Genomic DNA, 10,448 nt, shown 5'->3' with positions numbered 1-10,448 from the left:
CGACAATGGCTCGTCAACGTCCAAGTATTTGCTTGTCTACGTAAAAAAATACGATTCATAATAAACAACGCTCTCTGTCGTCGATCGTCATCTCCGACGGCTGCAACGAATTTCTATTAATTGGTATCGAGTCTGTCACATGTACCAGCTACGAGATAAAACGCGTTGTTCGAAAAGGAGAAGAAAAGAAAAAAAAAAAGGAGCACGCGTGGCACTTTATCGGCAGTGAAAACCAAAGCGACAAGATCTCGAGACGAGTAGCTATAAGATCAGCTTCTCTTTTTCTGTGCTTGCCTGCGCCTCCTTGCCTGCTTCTGATTATCTCTTCCTTTCTTCTTCGCGGTTCGAGTACATTATCTACGACCACGGAGAGGTCACCGCGAACGAACCAACGAGAGAGGAAAGAAAAGAAGAGAGAGAGAGAGAGAGAGAGAGAGAGAGAGAGAGAGAGAGAGAGGGAGGAGAGTAGGAGGATCTGCTGATCTTCTCGAGGGAGGATGCAGAAGGTCGTGAAGCGGATGAGCGAGGGACGCCTAGACGGAAGGGTCGCGCATGCGTTTCGTTCCGTCGACAAGGATGTTCGACGTTTTTTTCAGTCACCGGTCGACGCTGCGCCGGGCACCGTCGACGCGCACGTTCGCCAACAGTTTGATATGGGTCGCGGTTCTTATAGGGATATAATTTCTTCAGGTAGGCCGATTCGTGGTCGTTAGTCGCGCGCGATCGAGTTATCGAGTCAGAAATAGGCTAAATGCTACGTTCCCAAAGAAGGGTTGGGAAGCTGGATCGTTTTTAACGGGGCTGCCACGCGACGTACCACGCGCCACTCACGCGCTTTGCCTTTCCATCTTGCTGCCAAAAAGTGTCTCCCTCGGGACTTCGTTTCACACACACACACGCACGCACACACACACGCGCGCGCGCACACACACGCACAAACAGACGTTTTACACGGCAGGTGGTTCTATCGCTCGGTTCCTCGGTCGTCCTTCGACGTCGTTCCTCTCTCGATCATCGTCATCGCGAAAACAAAAGCTTCGATCGTTAATCGTTCGAAGAAGAATCGTTGTGCCGACACTGACCGCGAGTGATCACCTTGCTTGGTAGCAGGTGAGCTGCGACCTCCGTACGACAGGGCAACCGTAGGTGAGAGAGAATTGCAGGTGAGAGAAACCGGGCAAGCGCATCGCGAGGCGCACGGTTACGCACCTGGATTTCACCGTTGTCGCTACTTCAACGTAAAATGCGGCCAGTGGATGTGAGGCAGCTTCTTCGATCTCGAGACATTCGTGACGAAAAGCACGGTGCATGTCACTACCGGTAAAGCGTACGAGAAGCGCGTTCTTCGTATCGCTCGTTGTATCGGTATACCGCAGGTAGCCGAAAGAACCGACCGAACTACACATCGGGTCCTCGATGTCGTTCTTACCTGTTCACCTGGCCCCGTCGTTTAGAGCAGCGACGTCTACGTTGTCGCCAGCGCAACTCAGGCAATATCTTCCCGGTGATAAATCTGCCAGCAAATCTATTTGGAATTATCCCGCGCAGACGATCTTCGTGTCAGGCTGCCGCTGAAAACGATTCGTCCCGAACGATTCGTCATCCTCGTGTCGACCGCTGGACGAGATCTAGAAGCCGGGAAGCAGCATGTCGTTGCATTATCCTCAAGGATATCGGTATCGTCCGGCGAGTAAAGCTGCCGGGGCAGGGAATGGCGAGCAAGGTTCCGACAGTGACGTTGCCCAACTCAGTGATCTCGAGGACGACGAGGACGAAGATGGGGGTGGCCAGTCGACCAATAGACGTATCGCGCACCGACAACACGAGGAGGAGGAGGAGGAAGAGGAGGAGGAGGACGACGACGAGGACGACGAGGACGACGAGGACGACGAGGACGACGACGACGACGACGATCAAGACGACGAAGAGGAAGACGAGAACGAAGAAGACGACGGGGTAGACGTGGATGGCGACGAGCTACCCTATCCTGGTTTCGTGCCGGTTGCAATGCGATACCTCGACCAGAATACACGACCGCGCAACTGGTGTCTGGCGCTCATCACTAATCCATATCCTTTTGGATCGTAACGACCACTGTCTGTCGTTTACCGAACGGTGATATCGTTATTTTTATTCCGCTTTTGCCTGTGAGAAAACCGCTTTGTCCAAGATTATTCCAGCCCGCGAGACGAAATAAGTAAGTTTCGTTGCACGCTATCCGTGCTACCGTGTAACATCCGAGAACGTAGCTAGAGCTTCGTTTGGGATTTATTTTATCCTCTAAGCGAAGCCACGCCGCCCAACCGAAGAATTCTTTCCCAACGAATATCACGAGCACGTCTCCATCTTTTTTCCATCACGCTCGTAAAACATCTTTATTACGGACTTGCAGCATTTCGAGGGTTCCTGCGTGTCGTTTAGATTTATCGGTTACAACGTTAGCTGGTTAGCGATCGAATCGGGCTTCTCTTTTTATTTTCAATTCTTACATACACGTTTTGCTGTATCGTTCTTTCAGCGTTCTGTCGGGTCCCGCCATATAATTTCAGTGGATATTTATCACCGGACTCCTTCGCACAATTCCATCGATGTGAAATGAGATGTAACCAGGCGTGGAAAATTATTTCAATTTTATTCGTTTACGTCGTCCGAGGGTGATGAAAGAACGAGAACCTCAGGGATTTTAATTGATACTAATCTTACGATCTATTTCTTCGACGTAAAACACGGTATTGAATTTATTTAATCGTTTCATGTTCTACGAAATTCTACGGTGAGAATTTCCAAAGAGTATCAGCTCGGCTTTTTCTACTACTTCGTATATTTTCCGCCGATTAAAAAGCAGTGTACGTTCTATTCTTAGATTTTTCGATCTAATGAATTTTTCTCCTATTTTCCCATGGTTCGTATCTCGCGGATACATCGGCTTCGTATTCGATCGTAATTAATAACTCGTTAAAAAGCGAGGCGAAACGAGCCACTATATTATTGTACCAATTTTATTATCGCTATAGTAGGATTTATTCTATACACGTAATAGCACGCTAGTCCTGTTAAGCTTCGAGATAAAAGAAAATCGAAAAGCCACACAAAGCATTAACTTCGAACATATATTCATCGTGAAGGTTTCGTTCATTCGTCGATACTGATGTTTCTATATGTGCCGTGGTTTCTCAATGAAATATCGTCTGTGTTTTGTCAGTTTCCTGTACGATCTTCCCAAATGCATCGGCTTTTTCGCAGTTATATCGACGGGTGATCCAAACGCGCAGATCAAACAAGGTGATCGCACATCTTTTTAACACATCCGGATGACGTTCGACCAAGAATAGAAATTATCCGATACGACAGCGTTGGCTAGGCAAAATTCGACAGCATTTCAAATTTTAAATGTACGATACAAATTCAAATCTGCTGTTTCGTCTTATAATTAGTCGTTGCATCGTACGAGACGATTTCAATACGATTATATCAACATATATATATACAGGATGGTTGGTAACTGGTGGTACAGGCAGACAGGGTGTGATTCTACGCGAAAAAAGAAGTCGAAAATATAGAATAAAAATTTTCCGTTCGAGGCTTTGTTTTCGAGAGAATCGACTTTGAATTTTCGCTCGGTACGCGTACGTTATAACGGATCTCGCTGTAGATCGTTGTCTCGATGGAAAAATTAAAAAAAAATTTTTATTTCATATTTTCGACTTTTTTTCGCGTAGAATCACCCCCTTTCCGCTTGTATCACCAGTTACCAACCACCCTGTATACACAGGCAATACGCGATATGATACGTTTTGCATCTAACCAACTAATCCTAATTAATAGGAAAAGAAGAGCAACGTGGCGGGGAAGGCAAATGCTGACCGCGAGAAGATCGTAGAAAATGGATTTATTCCAAACGGAGTATAGGCAGCCTTTAATAATTGTAGCATTTCATGAATTCAACAACTATAACCAAATATTCCTAGGTAAATTCCTACATAGCCAACGCATAAAGTTCTCTTCTAATTTCGAAGTCGACTAGTCTTCGGTATTCTCTACATTAGCACGCGTCGTTCTCGCAAGGAAAAAAAGAAGGCACAGAGATCGAAGCGAGAATATGAGGAAAGTTAAACTCGTACATAAACTGCGAGTCTCGGTTCGGCGTACCATAGCGGCAGGAGATAGAGTGCGCGAGGTCAGACCGAAGGCGTTTTAAATAGGTCATTGATTGACCTATCCCCAGGCGAATCACAGTGTGCTTGCACGGATACCGACTAACACACGACCAACGCGAACTGGTGATACAAGCGGAAAGGGGGTGATTCTACGCGAAAAAAGAAGTCGAAAATATAGAATAAAAATTTTCCGTTCGAGGCTTTGTTTTCGAGAGAATCGACTTTGAATTTTCGCTCGGTACGCGTACGTTATAACGGATCTCGCTGTAGATCGTTGTCTCGATGGAAAAATTAAAAAAAAATTTTTATTTCATATTTTCGACTTTTTTTCGCGTAGAATCACCCCCTTTCCGCTTGTATCACCAGTTACCAACCACCCTGTATACACAGGCAATACGCGATATGATACGTTTTGCATCTAACCAACTAATCCTAATTAATAGGAAAAGAAGAGCAACGTGGCGGGGAAGGCAAATGCTGACCGCGAGAAGATCGTAGAAAATGGATTTATTCCAAACGGAGTATAGGCAGCCTTTAATAATTGTAGCATTTCATGAATTCAACAACTATAACCAAATATTCCTAGGTAAATTCCTACATAGCCAACGCATAAAGTTCTCTTCTAATTTCGAAGTCGACTAGTCTTCGGTATTCTCTACATTAGCACGCGTCGTTCTCGCAAGGAAAAAAAGAAGGCACAGAGATCGAAGCGAGAATATGAGGAAAGTTAAACTCGTACATAAACTGCGAGTCTCGGTTCGGCGTACCATAGCGGCAGGAGATAGAGTGCGCGAGGTCAGACCGAAGGCGTTTTAAATAGGTCATTGATTGACCTATCCCCAGGCGAATCACAGTGTGCTTGCACGGATACCGACTAACACACGACCAACGCGTCTGTCTCTACGTATTTCTGCCTCCTTCTTCCCTCTGCAACGTTATACACGTCTTGTATACGTGTCTGTTTGTGCGCGAAATTGCGGGGTGTGCAGGACGCACGTGGTCGGCGGGCAAAGTTTAGTCAGCTAGCATCCGAGCAACAAGCGTCGCTAGAAAGATTCCCATTGTGCACGCGGACAATGGACGACTGGAACTACTGCGAATGCGGGCCAAGCATTTCGCAATTCTCCACCGCTTTTATCCCTCTCTCGTTTGCCCGTAGAAATTGAACAAACGTTCCCTTGTACCTTTTTACCTATACTCTATCCTACCCTATGTACTATATAGCCTGTCCCTTCAACGAACGCTTATCTACCTGCCCCTGGCGTCCATTTCTTCTCTCGCTCGAATCTAACATCGTCGATGGTCACTTTCCTCCTTTCGAACCTTTCACCACGAGCGCTCTGTTTTCTTCGATCCTCTCGCAACTCTATTTCGCGCCTTTTTCTTTACTCGCAATTTCTTCTCGACCTGGTTTTTTTTGCGACAAAATTTCCTTCCTTCCGTTCAATTTTCCAACGATGCAAAATTTCTCCGACGCAACCGAGATTCCTCTGTTTCTCGGCTAAAAATTTCGTTTCTTCCTCTTCCTTATCAGGTTTTTCTTTTATTTAGGCGAAGGTTATATATCTTTGCGTATAATATCGTTGTGCGTAATCGGCACGGCAGGTTCCAGGATAACTTTTACAAAGACCGCAACGTTCGTGGAATCTTCCTGGCGTCACTGACATTCGTTCGAATACAGATCGTACGTTGGGATAAGGAGAATAGCGACAAGTTCGCGCGAGCAGAGCTAGTGCAACTGGACGAGCGAATGTTAGAAATTACACGGATTATCCGACCGTCTTGTCTGTGAAAAAATCATGGAATCGTAAAAAGGGAGTCTATAATTTCACGATTTATAACTTGTCAACGTACCGATATTATCAGTCGATAAATCGTGGCTTTCACGTTTACCTCGACAGCGGCCTAAACAATTTGTTTCCTGATATTTTGCTCTTTGTTGCGTCGTGAATTTTGTCGTCGACTGGCGAATAAAAATCGTTCCTTCGTATACGTAAGTTAACAAAAATACACCAGAAAGTATAAACGAGTCTCGTCGTTTGCTAGGAAATTCAGACGTAATAAAGTCGTACACACCGTCCCGGCAAACATTGGCAAACACGTGACAGAGTCTCGCGTCTTCGCTCGTCTCACAGAGACGTGGTTTACGTTAGAATTTCAACTTCGCGCGATATCATCTTGGTATAATTCCAACCTGCAAGGAGTACGAATTGGATGCAGCGACGCGTCTGCATAATCATCGCGTTATACCACTATTGTCCGATAAATGATTCAGACACGGTGCAGTCGCATCTACTTGCTCGCTCGTTGACGTTTCTAAGCTTCCTGCTGCCACGGTTTTCCTCGTGCTCCCGTTTGCAACCGGATGCAACGGTTCGATGTCTATCGCTCGATCGACCTCGATCTAATTGATCGTCTTCGAAGAAATGGCAATGCCAGTAAGATGACGCAGTCATTTATACGGATGACGCGAAGAAAAAAAGAAAAGAAGAGGAAGAACGATCAGTCGCTAAAAGCGCATCGTCAAAAGAAGCTCGTCACTTTAACCATCTCTGAATTTTATGCTAATTTTATATTCGCTTCGTGAAATAAAATCGTCATTGAGCGTTTTATAAATCGCATTATCCGATCGGTCATCGTTGTAACGAATGTGCGACGGACTAACGTTCGGATGAACTGGTCCTGGCAATTAGAAGCTGTGCCGATTAACTCGATAAATTGGAACGCGTAGAAAAGTGACTATTACGAACGCTATTTTCGAAAATCTACTTTAGAATTTCGCATTGTTCTTGTCGTCTTCGGATAAATTAATTTGCGAAAGTGAGATTTCTATTTCGGATGTTAAATATTTTCCTATATATTTTGGACAACGCGGAAACGATAACATTGACATTACTTTCGATTTAGCCTACTGTTATATAACTTGTATATAACGTTATAAAATAGGAGCGCGCGAATTTTATGTTTTGCAAGCCCCAAGCCATTTGATATATTTCGTGAGCCACGATAGATCGGAATATATCTACTCTACAGTCATAACGTTTAATTTTTGCGAAATATTACATCGCATATACGTCTTTCTTTCCGACGATGTTACCCGAATCATCCGCGTTCGAAGTTGGGAACATTTTTGCTCCGTTACATTCGTCTCGCTTTAACCGTTTTACAAAAATTCATGAACACGGATCGATCAGCTTGACAGTAGCCTGAAGTAGTTAAAAGCGCTGTCTCACAAAAGACTAGAAACGTAACTTGTCGCACTTGTTGTTCATTCGTTTCGTCTTCGACTAACCAGTTAGCGATCGCGACCTCGTTGAAAAGCGTGTGTCTAAAATGTGTGGAAAGAAGTAAACGATGGCGAGTATACCCGACGTAGTGGCTGTTGTAACATAGAATTAAGTTGCGACGAGACGACCGGTTTATTTCCCGATGTTATTAACGCAATTACCGAACTGCAATTTAAACAGCAAGTTTCAATTACTTTGCGCGGCCGACGAGTATGCTCACTGTAAGAGAAACCATCGCCATTTCTTCGTGACGACCATAGTCGTGAAAACAGCGAACTCGATCAACGCAGCACGATCGCAAAGAGACAGAAACGGAACGCAGATGTCCGGCAGTCATCGATTAGGTAATTTCGCGGACACCGGCGATGGAGCCGGATGCGACACCCAACGAAACGATTCGCGTCGGCCCCGCAACAACGCTCAATTCTTTCGTTTCCTCCTCGTCGATATCGTCCGATCCTGGAGCCCGATGACCTCTTTTCTTCCTCTTCTTTTCGATGCGGCGCACGTCGTCAACGACGCGAGGCCGAACTCCATTACAAACGGGTGAAAAATAATCGAATGACCGAAGCGTCAACGAGGCAATCTTCGACAGCGTCGAATGCCGCCGGAAGTGGCAGTCGATCGAAACAATTTGCCCCGCNNNNGCCGCTTCGGCCGGCTGATTGTCTATTAAGCGTTCGGTAAATGAGATTCCAGGCATCGATGAGAAACAGCTGACAGAGGCTACCGATGGATCGTTAGATAGACGGAAGTAATAGGAATCACCGCGTGTTTCGAGCGCTGCGGATGTCTCGTTGCGACTTTCCAACGAGTCGCGACGCGGTCTTGTCCTTGTTCGTCGCCTTAGATTGCCCTGGTTCCCTGGGATCGCTCTTCCTCGCACGCATTCGGATCTTTCGTCGCTCGTCCTTACGACGAAGTTTCTGTCCCAGCGGAATCACGCTAGCGCGAGTGTCACGCTAGCAGTTACAAGTACGCGGATACTGGAACGATCGTAGACGCGAATACGATTCAGATGAGACTGTTTCGTTCAATTTTGATTTTGATCTTGTCTCAGCCAATCGTGTAGCACAGTTGGTAGATATCGATGAAAACCATAGTTAAGATCGATCGGTATAAATACACGATATTTATATTCTCAACAGAAAGAGCAATTGGGGGCAGATAGGAATCGCTGGTGTTTGTATCAAGCGACATTAAGCGTGTTTGTCCAACGTTGGTATTTTGCTAGGGATAGGAATACGTATTTTTAGTCACATTTAAAAAATTCATATATGTTTCACGAGATAATATATGCAGGGTGGTTGGTAACAAGCGGAAAGGGGGTGATTCTACGCGTAAAAAGAAGTCGAAAATGTAGAATGAAAATTTTTCGTTCGATGCTTTGTTTTCGAGAAAATCGACTTTGAATTTTGGCTCGGTACGCGTGCACTTTATCGCGTCTCGTTATAACGGATCTCACTGTAACTCGTTGTCTCGATGGAAAAATTAAAAAAAAAATTTGTATTCTATATTTTCGACTTCTTTTTTCGCGTAGAATCACCCCCTTTCCGCTTGTACCACCAGTTACCAACCACCCTGTATATAACTGTATTAAGCATTCGTTACGTACGCAAAAGGATCCAGGCGTATTTCTTCTTCCAGTTTCAACTTAGCGATAGTATAATATTTTATCTCGGTTATGGCAAGAGCTAGAGGATCAACTGTAAAGAGAAACATCGCGCAGATGTTCAAATACTTGAGAGCGATAGCGATACGTAAATTTCGTTCGTGTAAAATGCCCTCGTAAAATTGTTCCAGCCGGACGTTAATTTTATTCCACGCCAGCGAGATTCCTCCGAGTTGTTGCCGATGCGTCTACTCGCCGGAAAATCTCCCAACTCTGTGCTACCGCCGTGCTCTGGAATTTGTCTTCGGGCCAGAATTCCGCTCGATACGACTTTAGCAGTAAGTTCGAGGATTTCGCTATTTGCATGAAAACCATGGCGAAGTCCGAAGGAAATACAATTCGTGGGACGAAAGAAGACGCTTCTGTCGCGACATTTATGCTCGGTATTTATTCGTCGATCTCGCGTGGCCATGCCGCGATCGCGTGGAACGCGATGAATCATCGATAAGCATAGGAAATCCTGGAGATTGCGAGAAGAACAGCCGCAACGAAAGGAGAAGAAAGAGCGGAGGCGGCTGAATGTAAGGGTGGATTTTCACCGAGATTTAGGTCTCCAGGCTCAGCGAGCTTCGTTCGATCGATCGGTCGTATCGCGAGAACAGTGAATTCGAAAGGAGCGTGGTTCTGCGATCGGCGTCCCTGACACTTCTTCGGCTTCGTATCTCCGTGTTCTAGCGCCGACTGACTAATCCTTTTCTTGGTCGTTTACAGCGGCTCAGGAAAGTATTTCAACGCTTGTCAGAGACCAATTTTACGCGTTGTACGTAACGTTTTGAAATTTTATTAGCAGCCTAACGAGACGCCATTATCGTGATAATATTGGTCAATTTATAACGCGTATTATATAACGCGTATTACAATTGAAACGTATCGTATATCGCGTGTAATGATGTTACGTTATATTACGCGTATCGTATAAAACATTTCGAAATTTCATTGGCAAATTTCATTGCAACGAGACCGGAGAATGTCTCAATTTGCAAATGATACATATTGTGTTTATTATACAGGGTGGTTGGTAACTGGTGGTACAAGCGAAAAGGGGGTGATTCTACGTGAAAAAAGAAGTGGAAAATATAGAATAAAAATTTTTCGTTCGAGTCTTTGTTTTCGAGAAAATCGACTTTGAATTTTCGCTCGGTACGCCTGCACTTTATCGCGTCTCGTTATAACGGATCTCACTGCAGATCGTTGTCTCGATTGACGTTATTTTTTTAATTTTTAAAATTTTAAAATTTTTAAATTTTTATTCTATATTTTCGACTTCTTTTTTCGCATAGAACCACCCCCTTTCCGCTTGTACCCCCAGTTACCAACCACCCTGTATATTTA

At 45.0% G+C, this 10,448-nt stretch overlaps 1 protein-coding gene across 7 annotated transcripts in view; it reads left to right on the top strand.

Moving 5' to 3' along the window:
- Nucleotides 1-629: 629 nt before the first annotated feature.
- The window catches only part of LOC100741458 (voltage-dependent T-type calcium channel subunit alpha-1G), a 109,139-nt gene continuing 99,320 nt past the window's right edge, over nucleotides 630-10,448 (top strand). For 5 of the 7 annotated variants that reach the window (XM_024366265.2, XM_033319719.1, XM_024366263.2 and 2 more), the window contains exon 1: nucleotides 1,648-2,069. In XM_024366265.2, the coding sequence (XP_024222033.1) occupies nucleotides 1,648-2,069 (422 nt within the window). Of the gene's footprint in view, nucleotides 2,070-10,448 lie in introns of all 7 variants that reach the window. The other 2 variants (XM_033319718.1, XM_033319716.1) reach the window with 1 other exon arrangement.

The sequence above is a fragment of the Bombus impatiens genome, unplaced genomic scaffold (assembly GCF_000188095.3).
Source record: "Bombus impatiens unplaced genomic scaffold, BIMP_2.2 scf_0203, whole genome shotgun sequence".
NCBI lineage: Eukaryota > Metazoa > Arthropoda > Insecta > Hymenoptera > Apidae > Bombus > Bombus impatiens.
The sequence above is the reverse complement of the archived record's forward strand: the minus strand, read 5'-3'. Positions and strand labels throughout refer to the sequence as shown.